Source organism: Bombina bombina, chromosome 1, assembly GCF_027579735.1.
Source record: "Bombina bombina isolate aBomBom1 chromosome 1, aBomBom1.pri, whole genome shotgun sequence".
NCBI lineage: Eukaryota > Metazoa > Chordata > Amphibia > Anura > Bombinatoridae > Bombina > Bombina bombina.
The window spans coordinates 1,573,952,730-1,573,978,073 of record NC_069499.1 but is presented as its reverse complement, the minus strand read 5'-3'; the positions used below and the strand labels follow the sequence as shown (position 1 = coordinate 1,573,978,073).

General features: G+C 43.0%; 1 protein-coding gene across 1 annotated transcript in view; it reads left to right on the top strand.

Moving 5' to 3' along the window:
• Positions 1–25,344, top strand: part of ARHGAP44 (Rho GTPase activating protein 44) — a 271,202-nt gene that overhangs the window by 189,247 nt on the left and 56,611 nt on the right. The window contains exon 13 of the mRNA XM_053710111.1: positions 17,637–18,068. Coding sequence (XP_053566086.1) covers positions 17,637–18,068 — 432 coding nt within the window. The remainder of the gene's footprint in view (positions 1–17,636; positions 18,069–25,344) is intronic.

The following is a 25,344-nucleotide window of genomic DNA, read 5'->3' as shown; positions in this document are numbered from 1 at the left end:
TCAAGGGACTCACGCTAATATGGCGCCAAGTACATCAGGGACGCCCATAGCGATTACTTTGCAGGACATGGCTGCAATCATGAATAATACCCTGTCAGAGGTATTATCCAGATTGCCTGAATTGAGAGGCAAGCGCGATAGCTCTGGGGTTAGACGAGATACAGAGCGCGTAGATGCTGTAAGAGCCATGTCTGATACTGCGTCACAATATGCAGAACCTGAGGACGGAGAGCTTCAGTCTGTGGGTGACGTCTCTGAATCGGGGAGACCTGATTCAGAGATTTCTAATTTTAAATTTAAGCTTGAGAACCTCCGTGTATTGCTTGGGGAGGTATTAGCTGCTCTGAATGACTGTGACACAATTGCAGTGCCAGAGAAATTGTGTAGGCTGGATAAATACTATGCAGTGCCGGTGAGTACTGATGTTTTTCCAATACCTAAAAGGCTTACAGTAATTATTAGTAAGGAGTGGGATAGGCCCGGTGTGCCCTTTTCCCCACCTCCTATATTTAGAAAAATGTTTCCAATAGATGCCACTACACGGGACTTATGGCAGACTGTCCCTAAGGTGGAGGGAGCAGTTTCTACTTTAGCAAAGCGTACCACTATCCCGGTTGAGGACAGTTGTGCTTTTTCAGATCCAATGGATAAAAAAATTAGAGGGATACCTTAAGAAAATGTTTATTCAACAAGGTTTTATTTTACAGCCCCTTGCATGCATTGTGCCTGTCACTGCTGCGGCGGCATTCTGGTTTGAGGCCCTGGAAGAGGCCATCCATACAGCTCCATTGACTGAAATTGTTGACAAGCTTAGAACTCTTAAGCTAGCTAACTCATTTGTTTCTGATGCCATTGTTCATTTGACTAAACTAACGGCTAAGAATTCCGGATTCGCCTTCCAGGCGCGTAGGGCGCTATGGCTCAAATCCTGGTCAGCTGATGTGACTTCAAAGTCTAAATTACTCAACATTCCTTTCAAGGGGCAGATCTTATTCGGGCCTGGTTTGAAAGAAATTATTGCTGACATTACTGGAGGTAAGGGTCATACCCTTCCTCAGGACAGGGCCAAATCAAAGGCCAAACAGTCTAATTTTCGTGCCTTTCGAAATTTCAAGGCAGGTGCAGCATCAACTTCCTCTGCTTCAAAACAAGAGAGAACTTTTGCTCAATCCAAGCAGGCCTGGAAACCTAACCAGTCCTGGAACAAGGGCAAGCAGGCCAGAAAGCCTGCTGCTGCCTCTAAGACAGCATGAAGGAGCGGCCCCCTATCCGACAACGGATCTAGTAGGGGGCAGACTCTCTCTCTTCGCCCAGGCGTGGGCAAGAGATGTTCAGGATCCCTGGGCGTTGGAGATCATATCTCAGGGATATCTTCTGGACTTCAAAGCTTCTCCTCCACAAGGGAGATTTCACCTTTCAAGATTATCTGCAAACCAGATAAAGAAAGAGGCATTCCTAAGTGTGCAAGACCTCCTAATAATGGGAGTGATCCATCCAGTTCCGCGGACGGAACAAGGACAGGGGTTTTATTCAAATCTGTTTGTGGTTCCCAAAAAAGAGGGAACCTTCAGACCAATTTTGGATTTAAAGATCCTAAGCAAATTCCTCAGAGTTCCGTCATTCAAGATGGAAACTATTCAAACCATTTTACCCATGATCCAAGAGGGTCAGTACATGACCACAGTGGACTTAAAGGATGCCTACCTTCACATTCCGATTCACAAGAATCATCATCAGTTCCTGAGGTTTGCCTTTCTAGACAGGCATTACCAATTTGTAGCTCTTCCATTTGGGTTGGCTACAGCCCCAAGAATTTTTACAAAGGTTCTGGGCTCACTTCTGGCGGTCCTAAGACCGCGAGGCATAGCGGTGGCTCCTTACCTGGACGATATCCTGATACAGGCGTCAAGCTTTCAAATTGCCAAATCTCATACAGAGATAGTTCTGGCATTCCTGAGGTTGCATGGGTGGAAAGTGAACGAAGAAAAGAGTTCTCTATCTCCTCTCACGAGGGTTTCCTTCCTAGGGACTCTAATAGATTCTGTAGAAATGAAAATTTACCTGACGGAGTCCAGGTTATCAAAACTTCTAAATGCTTGCCGTGTTCTTCACTCCATTCCGCGCCCCACGGTGGCTCAGTGCATGGAAGTAATCGGCTTAATGGTAGCGGCGATGGACATAGTGCCATTCGCGTGCCTGCATCTCAGACCTCTGCAATTCTGGATCAGGGAACCAGAGATTCTCTTCTCTGGTGGTTATCTCGGGCCCATCTGTCCAAGGGTATGACCTTTCGCAGACCAGATTGGACAATTGTAACAACAGATGCCAGCCTTCTAGGTTGGGGTGCAGTCTGGAACTCCCTGAAGGCTCAGGGTTCATTGACTCAGGAGGAGAAACTCCTCCCAATAAATATTCTGGAGTTAAGAGCAATATTCAATGCTCTTCTGGCTTGGCCTCAGCTAGCAACACTGTGGTTCATCAGATTTCAGTCAGACAACATCACGACTGTGGCTTACATCAACCATCAAGGGGGAACCAGGAGTTCCCTAGCGATATCAGAAGTCTCCAAGATAATTTGCTGGGCAGAGACTCACTCTTGCCACCTGTCAGCAATCCATATCCCAGGTGTAGAGAACTGGGAGGCGGATTTTCTAAGTCGTCAGACTTTTCATCCGGGAGAATGGGAACTCCATCCAGAGGTGTTTGCTCAATTGGTTCTCCGTTGGGGCAAACCAGAATTGGATCTCATGGCGTCTCGCCAGAACGCCAAGCTTCCTTGTTACGGATCCAGGTCCAGGGACACAGAAGCGGCACTGATAGATGCTCTAGCAGCGCCTTGGTTCTTCAACCTGGCTTATGTGTTTCCACCGTTTCCTCTGCTCCCTCGTCTGATTGCCAAAATCAAACAGGAAAGAGCATCGGTGATATTGATAGCGCCTGCGTGGCCACGCAGGACCTGGTATGCAGACCTAGTGGACATGTCATCCTTTCCACCATGGACTCTGCCTCTGAGACAAGACCTTCTAATTAAAGGTCCTTTCAATCATCCGAATCTACTTTCTCTGAGACTGACTGCATGGAGATTGAACGCTTGATCCTATCAAAGCGTGGCTTCTCCGAGTCAGTAATTGATACCTTTAATACAGGCACGAAAGCCTGTCACCAGGAAAATTTACCACAAGATATGGCGTAAATATCTTCATTGGTGTGAATCCAAGAATTACTCATGGAGTAGGGTTAGGATTCCTAGGATATTGTCCTTCCTCCAAGAGGGTTTGGACAAAGGATTATCAGCTAGTTCTTTAAAGGGACAGATTTCTGCTCTGTCTATTCTTTTACACAAGCGTCTGGCAGAAGTTCCAGACGTTCAGGCATTTTGTCAGGCTTTAGTTAGAATTAAGCCTGTGTTTAAACCTGTTGCTCCTCCATGGAGCTTAAACTTGGTTCTTAAAGTTCTTCAAGGGGTTCCGTTTGAACCCCTTCATTCTATTGATATCAAACTTCTTTCATGGAAAGTTCTTTTTCTGATGGCTATTTCCTCGGCTCGAAGAGTCTCGGAGTTATCTGCCTTACATTGTGATTCTCCTTATCTGATCTTTCATTCAGATAAAGTTGTTCTGCGTACAAAACCTGGGTTTTTACCTAAGGTGGTTTCTAACAAGAATATCAATCAAGAGATTGTTGTTCCATCATTATGTCCTAATCCTTCTTCAAAGAAGGAACGTCTTTTGCATAATCTAGACGTAGTCCGTGCCTTGAAGTTTTACTTACAGGCTACTAAAGATTTTCGCCAAACATCTAACCTGTTTGTTGTTTACTCTGGACAGAGGAGAGGTCAGAAGGCCTCGGCAACCTCTCTTTCTTTTTGGCTTCGGAGTATAATCCGTTTAGCCTATGAGACTGCTGGACAGCAGCCTCCTGAAAGGATTACAGCTCATTCTACTAGAGCTGTGGCTTCCACCTGGGCCTTTAAAAATGAGGCCTCTGTTGAACAGATTTGCAAGGCTGCAACTTGTTCCAAATTTTCCAAATTTGATACTTTTGCTTCTTCGGAGGCTGTTTTTGGGAGAAAGGTTCTACAGGCAGTGGTTCCTTCCGTTTAAGTTCCTGCCTTGTCCCTCCCATCATCCGTGTACTTTAGCTTTGGTATTGGTATCCCACAAGTAATGGATGATCCGTGGACTGGATACACTTAACAAGAGAAAACATAATTTATGCTTACCTGATAAATTTATTTCTCTTGTAGTGTATCCAGTCCACGGCCCGCCCTGTCCTTTTCAGGCAGGTCTAAATTTTAATTAAAGTACAGTCACCACTGCACCCTATGGTTTCTCCTTTCTCGGCTTGTTTCGGTCGAATGACTGGATATGGCAGTGAGGGGAGGAGCTATATAGCAGCTCTGCTGTGGGTGATCCTCTTGCAACTTCCTGTTGGGAAGGAGAATATCCCACAAGTAATGTATGATCCGTGGACTGGATACACTACAAGAGAAATAAATTTATCAGGTAAGCATAAATTATGTTTTTTTTCTGGCTAAGAATGCAAAACATTGCAGAGAAAGGGTTAACACTACACGACCATCACACAAATTGCCCCTTTTACACACCAACCTAAAAGCGGCCCTGCACGTGTCCCTACAACACAGATTAATAGGCCCATACTGCTTTCGGCTTGAGTTTTGCTGCCCCTCACCCGCTTTCTGCTGCTTGCTTGGGCACTCGTTGTGCCCGTGCGCACAAAATCTGCTGGCTTATGGAAGTGTGTGTCTTTATGTCGCTCTCTTTTATTTCTTTACACCGTTTATAAACTGTACACAACAATGATCTTATGGCGCTGGGACATTTTAAAACAACTTCATTTTAAAGTCCAAAACATATTTGCAACTAAAACCTATGTGCAGAAACAGGACAGAAATTCTCCTTAAAGGGACACTAAACCCAAATGTTTTCATTCATAATTCAGATAGAGCCGCAATTTTAAGCAACTTTCTAAATTACTTCTATTATCAATTTTTCTTTGTTCTGTTGCTATCTTTATTTGAAAAAAGCAGGAATCTAAGCTAAGGAGCCGGCCCATTTTTGGTTCAGACCCTGGATAGCACTAAATTTAGCCACCAACCAGCAAGCACAACCCAGGTTCTGAACCAAAAATGGACCGGCTCCTAAGCTTACATTCTTGCTTTTCAAATAAAGATAATAGGAGTAAATAAGAAAGTTGCTTAAAGTTGCTGCTCTATCTGAACCATGAAAGAAAAATTTTGGGTTTAGTGTCCCTTTAAATTAAATCAGACTGTCTATGTTTTCTCTTGGGAAAAGTTCGATTAGTACTGTGTAAATTTTGGCTAAACTAAAGCTTCCATGAAAGAGAATGTTCAGTTCCTAAACCAGCTTTAGGATAAAGCCAAGTGGTTTTAATGTGTCGTGACGCTACATTTTAATGTTTATAAAAGGAACATCCAAAATCCAATCCAGATGCTTTTTATGGTTTTAAATCTACAGCCATTTATTCTTAATTCATTCTTTATACTTGTTTAACCCATTCAGTGCCTGTAACAGGTTATGAGCATAGATAGCATCATGAAAAGTTATCAGAAGCTTCATCAGGCAACTGTATAACTGATAATAATAACAGAACTAATCTCCACAGCCTGCAATATATAGTCATTATTTATTTTGCCTGTTTTTGTTGTAAAATATATCTGAAAAGTGTGTTTGTTCCACTTCATCTCAGGCAGGATGGAGCTCTTCCAATACCGGCAATATTTTACATATTGATTGGTTAGTTTAAATCACATGATCAGTTACGTCTGTCCTTAATTGGCTACAGCAAAAGGAGACCAGAAACACAGGGCTTATCCCTGAGCTGCTAAATTGTGCTAACAAAATTATTTAAAAACATTTCTTTGGCAATGCAGTGGTTAATTTCTGATTATTTTTTTCCCAGCTGTGTTGTGCACTTCTGGTTAGCACACACAATACAGAGTGTGAGGTTTACATTTTTACAGTTTTTATATATACTATAGTTTTAAAAAGTTAGATAACATATATACAACCACATGGCTTATTCACTAGCAGGTTCCTCAGCAAAACTAACATGGCTTCTGATGATGTCACAGAGACCCAGACACACCCAGAGGGTGTGGTGAGCTGAGCTTAAACCTACAGCACTTCTAATATATAATTATGAGACAAGGTTAGTGCAAAGATACAGTAAAAGCTGCAGTAATCTTAACACATCTCTCTCTCCTCTCTCTCTCCTCTCATTCCTGTCTCTCTCTACTCTCTCTCCTGACTCCTCTCTTTTCTGTCTTTCTCCTCTCTACCTCCTCTCTTTCTCCACTCTCTCGCTCTCCTCTCTCTCCTCTCTTTCTTTCTCTCCTGTCTCTCTCCTGTCTTTCTCTCTCTTGTCTCTCTCTCCTCTCATTTCTGTCTCTCTCTCACTCTCTCCTCTCTCTTTCTCTACTGACTCTCTTCTCTCTCTTTCTCTCTCTCTATCTCCATTCTCTCCTCTCTCCCGACTCTCTCTCTCTCTCTTTCCTGTCTCTCTCCACTCTCTCTCTCCTCTCTCTTTCTTTTTCTCTCTCCTCTTTCTCTCTCTATCTCTCTCTCTCTCCCCCTCTCTTCTCTATCCTCTCGCTTTCTCTCTCCTCTCATCCCTGTCTCCCTCTCTCTTTTTCTCTATCTCCCTCTCTCTCTCTCCTATCTCACTCTCTTCTCTCTCTCCCTCTCTCTCCTCTCTCACTCTCTCTCTTTCTCCTCTCTCTCCTCTGTCTCTTTCTCTATCTCTCTTTCCTCTTTCCCCTCTCTCCTCTCTCTCTCTTTTTTTTTCTCTCTCTCTCCTCTCTCTCTCTTTTCCTTTCATAAGGAAGGGAGAGTCTACGACTTCTTTCCTTACTGTTGGGAAATACAACACCTGGCCACCAGGAGGAGGCAAAGACCCCAGCCATAGACTTAAATATCCCTCCTACTTCTCCTATCCTCCAGTCATTCTTTGCCTTGCGTCACTATAGGAGGTGGTAGAGAAGTGTCAGAAGATTTGGATAGTTCTGTAATGGGTATGTTCCCTTCAAGAAAGGACTGGAGTTTTAAGTAATCATGTCAACCTCTCAGTGAGAGTATTGATGGAAGTTAGAGTCTGGAGATGCAGGGAAAGTTTTCTGCGAACCCATCCAGACTGTCGCTAACAGCTCCCGGGCAATCAGTGTTGATGAGTTTTACTGCTTGCTGTTACACACTCAAGTCCATGTCAGAAGCGCTGTTGCAAGACTGCCACACTTGAGAGGCGTTGCCTGTTCCACAGCATGGATCCTGGAGGGTAAGACCGTTTTTTATATATGCACTTTAAAACGCTATACTGGGTCACAGTGTGGCTCCTTTATACCTCGATAGGATCAAGTATTAATATCTCCTTCAGGGAGATTATTTGAACAGCTTGGGGATTTATATATGCTTAATGTGTGAGTTTTTTGGGCTCATAGACTGTGTTTTTTGGCCTGGAACAAACAGGTTTCCCCTTTTTCATAGCAGGGGAAGTCCTGTATTATATGCACCACGTGACCGGGTGCAGTCTCTTTTATTTCTTAAGATCCTGCTGCAGACATCATTCCTGAGAAGAGCGTTTTCACTATTAGCTGTCTGAGTCTCCTCTGGAGTATTAAGGTGCTTTTCTTTTTTGTTTGTCCTTCTGTGGGGGCAGATTCCTACTCTCCAAGACCAGAAAAGAGGGCTGCCTTCTTAGGTTGCGTATGGGATCTCTCCTCTCTAGGAGTAATTGTCCCCGTACCTACAGCAGAAAGAGGTTTGTGGTTTTATTCAAACCTTTTTGTGGTTCCAAAGAAGAAGGGAACTTTTCGTTCAATTCTGGACCTAAAGTGCCTAAACAAGTTTCTGAGTGTTCCCTCTTTCAAGATGGAGACAATACGGTCAATCCTTCCTGTAGTTCAAGAAGGACAGTTTATGACCACAGTAGACCTGAAGGATGCATACCTTCACGTCCCAATTCACAGGGAACATTTTCAGTTCCTGAGGTTTGCTTTTCTGGACCAGCACTTCCAGTTCACAGCTCTTCCGTTTGGACTAGCTACTGCTCCAAGGATATTTATAAAGGTTCTGGGGGCTCTTCTAGCCATTGCCAGAACACAATTTATTGCAGGAGTGCCTTACCTGGACGGTATCTTGGTACAGGCACCATCTTTTCGTCTAGCGGAAGAAAATTCAGAGTCCCTTCTCAATCTTCTTCAATCACATGGATGGAAGATAAACTTGGAAAAGAGTTCTCTTACTCCAAGTATAAGTGCGATTTTTCTGGGAACTATAATAGACTCCATATCCATTAGAATATTTGTCACAGATCAGAGACGTTGCAAGCTAACTTCTGCATGTCTTGCCCCCCAGGCCTTTTCGAGACGCTCAGTGGCTCAGTGTATGGAGGTGATCTGACTCATGGTGTCCTGCATGGACATCAATCCTTTTGCAAGATTCCATCTCAGACTCTTACAACTATGCATGCTGAGACAATAGAACGGCAACCATTCAGATCTGTCTCAACAGATCGTGCTGGACAGCCTGTCGAGAGACTCGCTCTCCTGGTAGCTCTGTCCAGATCATCTGTCCCAAGGCACATGCTTTTTGAGACCGTTCTGGGAGATTGTGACTACAGATGCAAGCCTTTCCAGCTGCTGAGCCATTTGGGGTGCCAAGAAGGCACAAGGTCTGTGGACTCAGGAGGAGTCCTCCCTTCCTATCAATATTTTGGAACTCTGGGTGATCTTCAATACCTTGAAAGCTTGGCCCCTTCTGGGTTTGTCCCAGTTTATCAGATTCCAATCAGACAATATAACCTCGGTTGCCTATATCAACCATCAGAGGGGAACGAGAAGTTCCTTGGCGATGAGAGAAGTATCTCAGATACTAGAGTGGGCAGAAACTCACAAATGTACACTGTCAGTGATCCACATTCCAGGTGTGGACAACTGGGAAGCGGACTTCCTCAGCAGGCAATCCTTTCACCCAGGGGAATGGTCTTTTCACCCCAAGGTGTTTGCAGAGATATGCAGCGAGTGGGGGAAGCCGGAGAAAGATCTCATGGCCTTAATACCAAGCTGCCCAGGTACGGGTCGAGGTCGAGGGATCCTCAGGCAGAACTGATAGATGCCCTATCAGTACCATAGAGGTTCAGACTCATATATCTTTTTCCTCCATTACCGCTTCTCTCTCGTTTGGTGGCTCGCATCAAGCAGGAGCGAGCATCTATGATTCTGATTGCTCCATCATGGCCGCAAAGGACGTGGTTTGCGGATCTGGTGGGGATGTCTTCATCTACTCAGTGGAGGTTACCTTGTCGCAGAGATCTGCTGATACAGGGTCCCTTAGTTCATCAAAATCTAAATTCTCTGAGGCTGACTGCGTGGAGATTGAACGCTTAGTCTTAGCCAAGAGAGGGTTCTCTGAGAGTGTTATCGACACTCTGGTTCAAGCTCGTAAGCTAGTTACTCGTCGTATCTACCATGAAGTGTGGAGGACTTACTTGTACTGGTGTGAAGAGCTTGGCTTTTCCTGGTATAAGGTTAAGGTTGGCAGAATTTTATCTTTTCTCCATAATGGACTGGAGAAGGATCTATCTGCTAGTTCCCTGAAGGGACAGATATCGGCCCTTTCGGTGTTACTGCACAAAAGATTAGCTGAGCTTCCTGATGTGCAGTCCTTTGTTCAGGTTCTGGCTAGGATCAGACCCATGTTTAGATCTGGGGCTCCGCCTTGGAGCCTCAATCTTGTTTTTAGTGTTTTGCAGCAGGCTTCGTTTAAGCCTATGCATACTGTTGACATACAGGGGCTGAATTATCATTGTGCAAGCGGACATGATCCGATATTGGGATCATGTTCACTGCACATCGATAAATGCCGAACAGCATACGCTCTTGGTATTTATCATTGCACCAGCAGATCTTGTGAACTGCTCGTGCAATGCCATCCCCTGCAGATTTGCAGCCAATTGGCCGCTAGCAGAGGGTGTCAATCAACCCAATCGTATTCGATTGGGTTGATTTCTGGCAATGTCTGTCCGCTGCCACAGGTTATGGAGCAGCGGTCTTTAGACCACTGCTTCATAACTTGTGTTTCCGGCGAGCCTGAACGCTGGCCGAAAACACGGGGCATCAAGCTCCATATGGAGCTTGATAAATATGCCCCTAAATTGTTATCTCGGAAGGTTCTTTTTTTGTTGGCTATCGCCTCTGCGCGCAGAGTTTCTGAGATTTCTGCTTTGCAATGTGATCCCCCTTATCTTGTTTTTCATGCTGATAAGGCGGTTTTACACACAAAACTAGGGTTCCTCCCTAAGGTGGTGTCTGATCAAGAAATTGTTGTTCCTTCCATGCGTCCTAATCCTTCTTCAGCAAAGGAACATTTGCTTCATAATCTAGATGTGGTTCGTGCCTTGAAGTTCCATCTTCAGGCTACTAAGGAATTCAGACAATCTTCCTCTTTGTTTGTCATCTATTCGGGGGAAGCATAATGGGCAGAAGGCTACTACGACTTCTCTATCTTTTTGGTTGAGGGGTGTCATCCGCTTAGCTTATGAGACAGCGGGATGACAGCCTCCTGAGAGGATAACGTCTCATTCAACTAGAGCAGTGGCTTCCTCTTGGACTTTTAAGAACGAAGCCTCAATGGATCAGATTTGTAAGGTGGCTAGCTGGTCCTCCTTACACACTTTTTCTAAATTTTACAAGTTTGATGTGAAGCAGCTTCCTGGATGAAAAGTTTTGAATAGGGTCCGCCTCTTTTTTCTGTTCTGTCCCGTTATTTATTCAGTGTCCTCTGGAGCTTGGGTGTAGTTTTCCGAACAGTAAGGAATGAAGTTGTGTACTCTCCCTGGCATATGTAAGGAAAACTTAATTTATGCTTACCAGATAAATTCCTTTCCTTCCTGGCAGGGAGAGTCCAGGACCCCCCCCCCCCCCCCCCCAATGTAATTTTTTTTTTGATGGGCAGCTCTCTTTTTATATTATTTCTTCTGGCACCTTTTATACCCTGATGTTTTCCTACTTTTCCTTGTTCCCTCGGCAGAATGACTGGGGGATAGGGGAAGTGGGAAGGATATTTAAGCCTTTGGCTGGGGTGTCTTTGCCTCCTCCTGGCGGCCAGGTGTTGTACTTCCCAACAGTAAGGGATGAAGTTGTGGACTCTCCCTGCCAGAAAGGAAAGGAATTTATCTGGTAAGCATGAATTATGTTTTTCTCTCTCTCTCTCCTCTCTCTCTCTCTCTCTCTCTATTTTCTTCATAAATGGAAAGAGTCTAGAGCTGGATTCATTACTTTTGGGAATTCAGAACCTGGCCACCAGGAGGAGGCAAAGACACCCCAGCTAAAGGCTTAAATACCTCTCCCACTTCCCTCATCCCCCAGTCATTCTTTGCCTTTCGTCCCAAGAGGTTGGCAGAGAAGTGTCAGAAGTTTTCGATAGTCTCTTATGGAGGGTAGTACTCTTAGGCATGGGACTGGAATTTTAAGTAGTCCTGTCAGCCTCTCAGTAAGAGCATGGATGAAAGTTAGAGTCCGGAGATGCAGGGAGAGTCTTTCTGCGAAACCATTACGACTCATATTAACAGCTCTACAAGCAATCAGCGTTGACGAGTTTTGCTGCCTGCTTTCTTCTCTCAAGTCCATGGCAGAAGCGATGCTACTATCTGTCACACTTGAAGGGCCGTGTTCCTGTTGTACGGCGTAGATTTTGGTAAAATCGTTTCATTTTACTTTCGTTAGTATTGTCTTGTATTACAAATGTTTTCCTGTGAGGCTACCACCTTGCGGGACTAACTATAACTTAGGGTCTCAGTGAGGCTCCTTTTGTATCTTGGAATCAAGGGTTAATATCTCCTGAGGGGGGTTATTGAACAGGGGGGGGGGTAATCATGTTTGTTATGTGATTCAACCTGCTTATGTGTAGTGTTACTTAGGCTCTTGGCTATGGAACATAGCGGCCTTTAAAAGTGACGCGGCCTTTATGGTTGAGCACGCTTTTTCTGGACCGCATGGTGCACCTTGTGACTGGGCGTGGTCACATTTTGGATCTCCATTTCCGCATTCCTGACTGTGTGGCGACGGAAAATTTCTGGTCGGCTGGTGTCTGGGTCCTAGGAGGTGGTGAGTGCCTCAGCCACTGTGGGTGTCAGGTGCCTTTTACAGTTTTTTGGTCCGTTTTTCGTATTTAATATCCCAGTTATGGCGGATTCTGATATTGTGGAGACAAACGTCTCTGACTCAGATTATGTTTCTCGTGAGAAATACGAATTGGCCCGGGTGATACATGCCCTTCAGTTATGTTCAGAATGCCATTTTAGAGTGCTCAATTCCTCGGGATCGGGGAATCAAGGGGCCGCTGAGCCATCCGTCTCTGGGGTTCCCGTTCCCCAAGTGGCGAGTTCCCTGCCACCAACTCTTACTACACATGCAGGTAACCCAGACTTTGCTTATCCTTCTCTGGAAGGTGGCTTGTTCCCCCCGGAGATTATGGCACATTTTCGCATGTCCATTTTTATGGCGCTGGTGCATCTGCAACTACCGGAAGTGTGCTTACGATATTGTACGTGTTCTGTTGACTGGGGCTCTTCAGGCATGGAATAGCCTGCTCAGCTCTCCGGGGGAATGACTGTCCCTGAGGCTTCAGGGGGTCAACCTTCGGGGTCGTGCTCCGGTGAAGGTATGCTGTGCCTTTCATTATAGACTGGTGCGCCTTTGTGTCCTATTGAGACACATTCTGGTGTTGTTGGAAGATCCCTTCCTTAACGGATATGAGAATCCTCAGTCTTTTACTTCCAACAGCTTGCAGAATTAACTATATGAGGATGAAGTAATGTTCTTATAGCCTTGTTTATTGAGTATCCTTTCCAGTCCTGAGCTGGAAGAACACGATCCCGGTCCTGCGGGAGTGTCTGTTCTTCTTGGGCGATAACCTACGGGTTGCCTTATCTTTTATTTTCATCAGGTTAGGATGAATTTTATTTGAGCTCATGTTTATGTATTTCCTTCGGTAATTTTTCTGGAATCAATGCTCGCGATTTTTGATCGCTCAGTTTCCTTCTATGGAAGTTTGTTTTATTGAGGACATGTTAGTCCTATGTGTGTCTGCTGTTTATTCTCCGTCTCTGGGGATGACTATTTGCGTCCTTGACAGTATCAACCTTGAGTTTCAGGCTGGTCCTGATTGGCTTCTGTCTTGCGGCCTATTTCAGACACGTGGCGTCTTTTCTGCCTGGCTGGTCCGGTTGGGGCGTCGAGTGTTTCACATTATTATTTGTGTTATTCCTTGTTTTTCTTTTACAAGTTCAGCTACTCATTCTGAGGACCTGAGGGTCCGAGAGGCATGGGGGATTGGTTCAGTCCTTGTTAGCCTCTCTAGCTGGTCGACTGGGACTCGGTGAAGTTTAGCTGCAAAACACTCTGTTTTGGCGGGATTTGGAGTGTTTCCTTCCCCACATGGGTTGAAAGTTGGAGTACTCATGGCCTCCTTGCCGCTGGTTCCTGACAGTCTTGTCTTTCATGGGCTCCTTGGAATTGTCCTGTTTCTGGACTTGTTCCTTTTGTGGTTCTCTTCGGGCCGAGATTTCTGGACCTTGTTCTGCTCGCTCTTCGGGTGATTTTGTCCTCGATGTTCTCCCTTGGTCTCTAGAGTCTTGGCACGTCTCTGTCATGCCCTAGCTCATTTTTGGGAGTGTTGGACTCCTGTAAGGGGTGTTCTCTTCCTTTTGGGTTGGGATTATTAGTGAGTTTTGTCCCCATTCTCCAGGTTAGTCCGGTTATTTCCCTGTGAGGTCTGATTTTTCAGACGGGGAATTTGTGTTCCCTGGGGCGTTTGTTGGTTTAAACAATTCTGGGGCTCACGCCTATAGTTTTGTTTGGGATATTTCTGGATGTCCGGAAGCTTATGATCCTGTGGCTGGTTCGCCGCGATCCAGTTTTTTCCAGGGAACATAGGCTATGGCCTAAGGACTGGCTAGTTGAGCCTGCTAGCAGCTTGGCCAGGTTTTCTGTACCCTTTCGGATACCTCCCTTATGGCTTGCCTTGTCCTTGAACAATATATACTCCCCTTCGGGGGGAGTTCTTTCTGTGTTCATCAGAATGTCTGGATGTTTCTCATTTGGCTTTTGTTTGCATCAGTCTCTGGCTCCTGTCTTGTGAGCATGTGCGCTGTTCTTATATGTGCCCTTCCCTTGGGTGGGGGGTTTGTTTGTCCTTCTTAAGAGGGGGGTTTCCACTCTCTGGAGGGTTGTTGTCCTGTTTTGTGTACAGGAGGCTGGAACAGGTGTTTTAATCCTGTAAGGATGAAGAGTTTACCCCTCTGGGGCTTGTTCTGTTCCATCTGTGGAGATTGGAATCTCCATGTTGAGACTGTCAGTTACTGTCTTCATTGGGGTCTACTGCAGTTTTTGCTATGTTCATCGCCTATGGAGTTCTCTTTGGGAGTACCTATTTGAAGGAGCTATTGGGTTAGCATCCTTCCCTAGGGTTTGGTGATTGGGGTCCTTTCTGTTCCCCTGTTTTTCAGACCTGCCTGCCGCTTGGTCTGGCCCGGTGTGGAGCAGGATCTGAGATCGGTTGTCCGTCCTCGGGCCACTTGAGGTTTGGTGAGCCTCCTTGAGGTTCTGTGCTTCTCCATTTTCCAGATATTTGAGTTGGTCTGGCGGCTTTTAGATAGCCTGTGCGGTTCCCACTATTTAGTGGATGTTTAGCAGTCTGAAGATTTGGGTTTGTTATCTCTTTTCAGCTGCTCTTCCTTGCCTACAAGTGTTCTATCAGAGTCATCCTGGTATGACTGTGACGTATGGTGTTGACTCAGGTGTTTGCTTATCTGGGGTTGCTGCACGTGTTTGATCTCTGAATATTTCGGTATTCTGAGTTATATTGTGACCTGAGGACTCTGTCTTCAGTTGTCTTTTAGGGTGCGGTTGCACTATATTTAGGTGAAGTTTTCTTCTTGGTTTCGGATTCCTGGTTTTAACCTTGTGGTTTCTGTACAATCCGGGGTCTGGGCTTTGCCTGCCTTGTTTCTTAAGACTGGTTCGGGTCTCTGTGAGCTTAGCTTGGGTTCGGGGTTCCTTATTTTGTTTGGAACTGGTTGCACCCTATTTAGGGGCTTTTCGGCAATCCTTACTTTTTCTTCCACGTCTTCTGCTTTTTTGGAGAGTTTTCGGTAGTTGATCCCTTTCTCTAGCAAGGGGTGTGTTGGGGACCGGCTGCTGGGCGGCGGTGTCTCCTGGAGGCGTGTTGGCTCAGTCGAGTCTATTTCTGCGGTCTCTAGCTAGGCTTATGGACTATCTGCGGGTCAGTGTCCTTGGGGCTTTTTCTTTTCAAAGTTTTCTCGGCTTCGGACAAAGCAGGGTTTTTTGGGTAGGGTTTGCAGGCCTGGTGCCCTCAGAATGGGCTGCCTTTTGTACCCTCCCGTTTTGCATTCAGTGTCCTCTATAGCCTGGGTATTGTTTTCCCAAAAGTAATGAATGCAGCTGTGGACTCTTTCCATTTAAGAAGAAAAACATAAATTATGCTTACCTGATAATTTTCTTTTCTTCTGATGGAAAGAGTCCACAGCTCCCCACCCGTAATTTTATGTGGAACGTCTGTTATTTTTATTCTTCTGGCACCTTGTCATCCTGATATTACTTCTACTGTTCCTTGTTCCTCGGCAGAATGACTGGGGGATGAGGGAAGTGGGAGAGGTATTTAAGCCTTTGGCTGGGGTGTCTTTGCCCCCTCCTGGTGGCCAGGTCCTTTTTTCCCAAAAGTAATGAATGCTGCTGTGGACTCTATCCATCTGAAGAAAAGAAAATGATCAGGTAAGCATAATTTATGTGTTCTATCTCTCTCCCCTCGCTCCTCTCTCTCCCTTTCTCTCACTCTTCTCTCTCCTCTCTCTCTTTCTTTCTCTCTCACCTGTCTCTCTCCTCTATCTCCATGTAAATCTGTCACTCTCTGTATAATGTAAGCTAAACTGAAGCAATACCAGTGACAATCAGCAGAACTTAACTTATATGTGACTGTACAACTCTTCTGTCACCGGCTGCAAGAATACCTAAGCTCCAAGATGGAGACGGCTATTATTGTGAAGCTTCACCAATCGGCACCTGTAAAGGTTTAAAATTGGAGAGCAGCTTTGCCACAATAGCATAATGAGTAGTAACTGCGCTATCGTAGTCACGCCCAGCAGTATAGGCCCTTTAAAGAGCACTGAGCTGTGAGCGGAAAAGCTGCAGCTTAAAGGGACACAGAACACAAAGTTTTTCTTCCATGATTTGGAAAGAGCATGTAATTTTAAACAACTTTCTAATTTACTTATAGTATCTAATTTGATTCATTCTCTTGATATCCTTTGCTGAAAAGCATATCTAAATAGGCTCTGTAGCTACTGATTGGTGGCTGCACATAGATGCCTTGTGTGATTCGCTCACCCATGTGCATTGCATTTCTTCAACAAAGGATATCTAAAGAATGAAGCAAATTGGATAAAAGAAGTAAATTGGGATGTTGTTCAAAATTGTATTCTCTATCTGAATCTGAAACGGAAAGTGATGGACACCCAATCAGCAGCTCTAGTTACACAGCTGTGTTTTGAAACTAGTGCTGCTGATTGGTTCAGCGGCGGTTTTAGCTCGGGACTAGCAGTGCTCTGCAAATTCCTAGCAGTACTTTTGTGAGGGTTAAACACATAGCATTGCAGGGTCACTAGTATTAAAATGTCATGCTGTAACAAATATAGAGCATGTAATTGTTCCACTATAATGTCTTTTAAACAAGGTATTTATAGGTGATTTATGGGTTGTAGAAAACTTCCTTGTTTCATAGCCTCATTAAAGGGACATGAAACCCAAATTATTATTTCATGATTCAGATAAAAAATACAATTTTAAACAACATTCTGTTATCTAATTTGCTTAATTGTTCAGATATTCTTTATTGAACAAATAGCAATGCGCATAAGCCAATCACACAAGGCATCTATGTGCAGCCTCCAATCAGCAGCTACTGCGCCTATTTAGATATGTTTTTCAACAAAGGATATCAAGAGAACAAAGTAAATTAGATAATAGAAGTAAGTTGTAAAGTTGTTTAAAATTGCTGCTCTTTCTAAATCATGAAATAAATATTTTGGGTTTCATGTCCCTTTAAGTTAATCAGAGGGAGACAGAATATTTAAATACATAATAAGTTCAGTTAAATTAAGTAAAAATATTATTAGGCTGAAATTTCTATATCATATATTTACTAATTAGTGCTAGTTTCTAATATTTATGTAAACCTTTTCTAGCTCTGGGTTTTGGATGACAATTTACTCTCTTTATTTCCAATAATTATAATATATTTTTATTTTTCTCCCTGTTTCAATGCATGCCTTGTTAATTTACTGTTTCTTATTGCTGGCTGGTTTTGTACATGTTGTCTGCTTCTTATCTGCCAGCGTACTTTCCTGGCCAGGGCTGGGGGCAGCTTGTTGGGTTTTTGCAATCTCTATTCCCACGCGTTTCGCTGTTCATGTCTTCTCTTATATGTCTGTCTTTGGGTTATTTCTTGTACAAATATTTTCATTCTTCTTTTTTTTCTGTTCCTGTGTTTGCATTTTTCTCCGCACCCCTCCTTCGAGTACAGCGGAGATGAGGTTTCACCCCAGTGGTCGGATTCCTGTTACAACTATCCTTCTCCTGAAGAGGACAGACCCCTCTCATACCCATGCTCACAGCTCCCCACCCTCCATCCTCACCCTCTAAAAGCTACACCATCTGCCAGACCTGACGCTCCGTCTGCCTATCGATGGGCTGGCCATAGTCAAACCTTACCCCCTTCCCCTCCAAAGCTTGACATAAACTCTAACCCCAAACCCTGCTTCTTACACCTTACTAAGCAAAGCTCCCTCACAGAATCCCATGCTTCTGAGCCTAACGTCTCCACACTTTACATCAAAACCCCACTTGTCCTAGCCAAACCCGACCCGCCTGGTACCGCTAACCTAGCCACAATGTCAGCTACTCCCCTGTGGCTCAGCTGTTCCTGTCCTCGAGAGAAAGGAACCAAGCTGACTAGGTAAATACAAAGGTTTGCTCTGTGAATGTACCAGTTCCACACCGCGGGAAAAGCCTGTAGCTTGGAAGGGAGTGCTAGAAAGATCGCATTTCTCATGCTGACAGGTAATCAATGGAACTTCATTTGGATACAACAATATCTGTTAACAGGCGGAAGGTTAGGAGCTCTTCAAAATTCTACCAACATCATATACTGATGTGAACAAGTCCACATTACTCCAAGATGATTCAAACTCTACAGTGTTAATTGGTTATTTCTGATTTTCAACCTGACAGTGAATAGAAATGAAATGATTGGTCTGGCATGTGGGGAGTTAGTTCTAAGCTTAACCACAGGCTGAAAAATGTATTTCAAATGTAGTAGACGAGACCAAGTTGAGAAGCCAGACGCGCACGTTTAGGAGCCATATAAAGATGTATATAAGATATTGCTTATGAGCCAGGAATTACAGTCTAAGACCTGTGGCTCCAATAGTGTACCAAACCCTCATTCACTTGGTATCTACTTAATATAATGTCATTGGTTTGAGCCATTGTCACATTAGCAAGTCGATGAAAAATTATTTAAAAATGGGTTTTGCTTAAAGGGACATTAAACTCAAAATTGAATCTCACCACAAAGGGCTAGGTTAAGAATGGTGCAGTATTTTGCGCTCTTGCTCGTGCATTTACTGCGCTAGAAGTAAGCTTTTTGTGCTCATCGGGTAGCACACGTATTACAAGTTGAAATTAAAACGTTTTCAACCGATCGCCAACCCATCACTTGCAAAAAGCCAAAGTTAGAATTTTGTGACTCACGTGCAAACCTGATCACATTTTCTCAAGTGCTCTAACTCGATATGAAAATATTAATATTTCACATTCCAATGTTCTACACATAGCAGAATATGTTCTATTTATACATAAATACATATTTCTACATAAATCTATTGACATAGTGGTAAAATATATATCTATACCTATATATATAGATGATATAGGTATAGATATATACAGATATATATGAATATCTATTTAAAAATACATAGAACATATTCCCTCATGTGCAGAACATTGGAATGTGAAATATGCACAGTAATTACACTGTATAACACCTTAGTAAATATAAATATTGCATAAATATGATTTTACATTTACTTTTCTGTAAAGGGCTCCAATGCACTTATATATACAGTATCTCACAAAAGGGAGTACACCCCTCACATTTATGTAAATATTTTATTATATCATTTTATGTGACAACACTAAAGAAATGACACTTTGCTACAATGTAAAGTAGTGAGTGTACAGCCTGTATAACAGTGTAAATTTGCTGTCCCCTCAAAATAACTCAACACACAGCCATTAATGTCTAAACCGTTGGCAACAAAAGTGAGTACACCCCTAAGTGGAAATATCCAAATCGGGCCCAATTAGCCATTGTCCCTCCCAGGTGTCATGTGACTCGTTAGTGTAACAAGGTCTCAGGTGTGAATGGGGAGCAGGTGTGTTAAATGTGGTGTTATCGCTCTCACACTCTCTCATACTGGAAGTTCAACATGGCACCTCATGGCAAAGAACTCTCTGAGGATATGAAAAAAATAATTGTTGCTCTACATAAAGATGGCGTAGGCTATAAGAAGATTGCCAAGACCCTGAAACCGAGCTGCAGTACAGTGGGCAAGACCATACAGTGGTTTCACAGGACAGGTTCCACTCAGAACAGGCCTCGCCATGGTCGAGCAAAGAAGTTGAGTGCACGTGCTCAGAGTCATATCCAGAGGTTGTCTTTGGGAAATAGACGTATGAGTGCTGCCAGCATTGCTGCAGAGGATGAAGGGGTGGGGGGTCAATCTGTCAGTGCTCAGACCATACGCCGCACACTGCATCAAATTGGTCTGCATGGCTGTCGTCCCAGAAGGAAGCTGCTTCTAAAGATGATGCACAAGAAAGCCAGCAAACAGTTTGCTGAAGACAAGCAGACTAAGGACATTGATTACTGGAACCATGTCCTGTGGTCCGATGAGACCAAGATAAACTTATTTGGTTTAGATGGTTTCAAGTGTGTGTGGCGGCAACCAGGTAAGGAAAGTGTGTCTTGCCTACAGTCATGCATGGTGGTGGAAGTGTCATGGTCTGGGCCTGCATGAGTGCTGCCAGCACTGGGGCGCTACAGTTCATTGAGGGATCCATGAATGCCAACATGTACTGTGACATACTGAAGTAGAGCATGATCCCCTCCCTTCGGAGACTGGGCCGCAGGGCAGTATTCCAACATGATAACGATCTCAATCATACTTCCGGAAGGTGGGGGAGCGCAAAGTCTCTAACATCCACCAGTTCCGTGATGTCATTATGGAGGAGTGGAAGAGGCCTCCAGTGGCAACCTGTGAAGCTCTGGTGAACTCCATGTCCAAGAGGGTTAAGGCAGTACTGGAAAATAATGGTGGCCACACAAAGTATTGACACTTTGGGCCCAATTTGGATCTCTCACTTTTGTTGCCAACGGTTTAGACATTAATGGCTGTGTGTTGAGTTATTTTGAGGGGACAGCAAATTTACACTGTTATACAGGCTGTACACTCACTACTTTACATTGTAGCAAAGTGTCATTTCTTCAGTGTTGTCACATGAAAAGATATAATAAAATATTAACAAAAATGTGAGGGGTGCACTTACTTTTGTGAGATACTGTATATGTGTCTATATATGTACATATGTATTTATGTGTTTATATGTGTATATATGTCTGTAAATACATATGTACACATATAAAACATAAATACATATGCACACATATATAGACATATTTATATACATACTTATATATCTATAACTATGTATATGTAAGCCCTTTGTCTGACTTTTTTTTCTTACACCGGAGACCTCATATCTTTGAGCCCTTATAACTTTTTTGTGCAATATTTGTTTTTTATTAGATAGTGTTATTTTTTATGTTTTGTGACACTTTTTTGTTGAGCGTAACAGTTAACCAGAGCTCTGAGGTTGCAGTAATCATTCTAGTGTAAATCGGGATTGTACTCACGCATTCACATGTAGGGGCCAATTTATCAAGGGCCGAATGTCCCCTGATGCCCCTGTTTCCGCACAAGACTTCAGGCTCGCCAGAAACAGCAGTTAAGAAGCAGCGGTCTTAAGACCGCTGCTCCTTAACTCGTCCGCTGCCTCTGAGGCTGCGGACATCAATCCACCCGATCGTATACAATCGGGTTGATTGACACCCCCTGCTAGCGGCCTATTGGCCGCGAAACTGTAGGGGGCAGCATTGCACAAGTAGTTCACCAGAACTGCTTGTGCAATGTTAAATGCCGACAGTGTATGCTGTCGGCATTCAGCGATGTCTGTCGGACATGATTCGCTGAGCGGATCATGTCGGACAGACACTTGGTAAATCGGCCCCTTACTTTCAACTTGTAATACAAGTGATCCTTCCGATGTGCACAAACAGCTGCAATAACCCGATATCACTCGCACAAAACAGTTATCGCTCCACTCGTAATCAAGCCCAAAATGATTCATTAAAACATAATATATATTTTATTATTTACTTTTACTTGTTTTGTTTTTTTGTAAAATACATTTGCAAACTGTGTTCCCCTCCCGCCTGATTGCCTCCATTGTACATAAGTACATTTAAAGGATGTTAAACAGTAAATATACACTAGACATAATAATGAATTAGCCTTAGAATAATATGTAGATATATTGTTTGTAATTATATTAGTTGTTTAATTATTGAAAATATGATGTAAATTTATCTCTGTTCGTACAAACAAGGCTGTATGGAAACCATTTTACATAATATTCTGTTTCACGCAGCCTTGTTTGTACAGTCTATTTTATTCCCTGATGTATATCTGTTCCTAAATGTCCTTAGCAGAAAAGATAGATAAGGGGAAACTTAAGTTAAAATATGTCAGCACCCATTATTTTTTAGAAACTCGGTGGAATTTAGAAAACCAACTATTTTAAAATTAAATGACTGGAAATGGGGACAAAATAAACAATGAATTTATAGTGCAAAGTTTTTAAACTACACATAATTAAGCATGTTATATTGCAAACTGTGATCTAATTCCTGTGTATAATTTTGCATAAAGAGATATTAGAGTACAACCTTATTTACTGCCTGTTGCTGGCATTATGCTTTATTAGCAAGAGGTGCTTAAAGGGACATGAAACTCAATTATTTCATGACTCAGTCAGAGCAGCGATTTTAAACAACTTTCTAATTTATTCTATTATCATTTTTTCTTTGTTATCTTGATATCTTTTATGGAAAGCAGTGATATATGCTTAGGAGCCGGCCTATTTCTGGAGCACGGTAGCAGTTTTGTAAGAATGTAATGCATTTGCAAGAGCACTAGATAGCAGCACTATAAGAATGTTATGTATTTGCAAGAGCACTAGAGGGCAGCATTATAAGAATGTTATCCATCTGCAAGAGCACTAGAGGGCAGCACTATAAGAATGTTACCCATTTGCAAGAGCTCTAGAGGGCAGCACTATAAGAATGTTATCCATTTGTAAGAGCACTAGAGGGCAGCACTATAAGAATGTTACCCATTTGTAAGAGCACTAGAGGGCAGCACTATAAGAATGTTACCCATTTGCAAGAGCACTAGAGGGCAGCACTATAAGAATGTTATCCATTTGCAAGAGCACTAAATGGCAGCACTATAAGAATGTTATCCCTTTGCAAGAGCACTAGAGGGCAGCACTATATGAATGTTATCCATTTGCAAGAGCACTAGAGGGCAGCGCTATAAGAATGTTATGCATTTGCAAGAGCACTAGATAGCAGCACTATAAGAATGTTATGTATTTGCAAGAGCACTAGAGGGCAGCACTATAAGAATGTTATCCATCTGCAAGAGCACTAGAGGGCAGCACTATAAGAATGTTATCTATTAGCAAGAGCACTAGAGGGCAGCACTATAAGAATGTTATCCATTTGAAAGAGCACTAGAGGGCAGCACTATAAGAATGTTATCCATTTGAAAGAGCACTAGAGGGCAGCACTATAAGAATGTTATCCATTTGAAAGAGCACTAGAGGGCAGCACTATAAGAATGTTATGCATTTGCAAGAGCACTAGAGGGCAGCACTATAAGAATGTTATCCATTTGAAAGAGCACTAGAGGGCAGCACTATAATAATGTTATCCATTTGAACGAGCACTAGAGGGCAGCACTATAAGAATGTTATCCATTTGCAAGAGCACTAGAGGGCAGCAGTTTTGTAAGAATGTAATGCATTTGCAAGAGCACTAGATAGCAGCAGTTTTGTAAGAATGTAATGCATTTGCAAGAGCACTAGATAGCAGCACTATAAGAATGTTATGCATTTGCAAGAGCACTAGATAGCAGCACTATAAGAATGTTATGCATTTGCAAGAGCACTAGAGGGCAGCACTATAAGAATGTTATCCATTTGAAAGAGCACTAGAGGGCAGCACTATAAGAATGTTATGCATTTGCAAGAGCACTAGAGGGCAGCACTATAAGAATGTTATCCATTTGAAAGAGCACTAGAGGGCAGCACTATAAGAATGTTATCCATTTGCAAGAGCACTAGAGGGCAGCAGTTTTGTAAGAATGTAATGCATTTGCAAGAGCACTAGATAGCAGCAGTTTTGTAAGAATGTAATGCATTTGCAAGAGCACTAGATAGCAGCACTATAAGAATGTTATCCATTTGCAAGAGCACTAGATAGCAGCACTATAAGAATGTTATGCATTTGCAAGAGCACTAGATAGCAGCACTATAAGAATGTTATGCATTTGCAAGAGCACTAGAGGGCAGCAGTTTTGTAAGAATGTAATGCATTTGCAAGAGCACTAGATGGCAGCACTATTTCCTGCCATGTGGTGTTCCTACTGCCTACCTAGGTATCTCTTCAACACAAAATATCATGAGCACAAAGCAAATTTGGTAATAGAAGTAAATTGGAAACTTTTTAAAAATAGTCTGCTCTGTCTGAATCACAAAATATTTTTGGGGGGGTTTCATATCTCTTTAATGCCCCTTTAAGTATGGTGAAAAGTACCTGAATTCTACACAGTGATTGGCTAGCTCAGAGCATGCATCCATTTGTATCTATATTTAATTGGCCATAAGTGAAACCAGAGACATAGATGCTACCCATGATTTCAAGAGGTGCATCCCTGAACTGCAGATTATGCCAGCAAAATGACAATGTTCAATGATGCTAAAGTGTTTCTTTCACAACGCAATTTGCTATGAGTTAAATGTTGCATAAATTAGACATGAATTTATGTACTGAATAATATATATGTGTGTGTGTTTGTCTTTTCAATGATAGAAATTACCTTCTTTATGAAGTGAATCAGACATGAATCATAAATTTCCTTTTAGCCCCAATATAACTGTATACTCTCTAAAGACAAAACAATGGGGCTTCCACATAGCGTGTCATACAATAATAACCAGACATTCCTTCCCACTTGTAGACTTATACCCACAATGTGTTAACAACTGTAACTGATAGAGAAAGAATCTGAGAGCTCCGAGCTTCTCAGGGAACTCTCCCACGGCAGGAAACGCCTTCAGTAAATGAGGCTTTTACCACCACATAAAGTTTTTATCAAAAGACCACACAGGGTCTGAAAATAGCTTAAAAATAAGCAACTTGTTCCTCAGCCTTAAAATACACCATTTTCTTCAGCCAGGATAAAAATGAGGAGAAATGAGAACTTTATAAATATACACACACTTATCTCATGTGTAAAGATGAGTATGTTCCATAATTAGATCGCCCTGATATGTAATAATTTCATTTTGTGCTCACAAGCTATATAAAACAATCATTTATAGTAACCATGGGCATCTACTTATCAAGCCGTCAACCGCAAATACGCTGGAATTCCGCAGCATATTTGTGGCGAGCCTGATTCCCCTTAGTTATCAAACCGCACAGATCGGCAAAAGTAGAATTTTGTGACGTAACATACGATCCGCCGGGCAAAGTCCGACACAGATCGATGCTTACGTCATTACACATGTTCCGAATGCAAATTCGGCACTATATGACTACTTTTGCTAGTTAACAAATACCTACCAGGTACGCTCGCCACTATTCCGGCGGCGGATACCATAGGAATCAATGGGAATCTGAAAGCAGCGAAAGCTTATGTTCGCTGCTGCCCGATATCCCATTGATTCCTATGGTAATGTTTACACCTAACACCCTAACATGTAAACCGAGTCTAAACACCCCTAATCTGCCGCCCCCTACACCGCCGCCACCTACATTA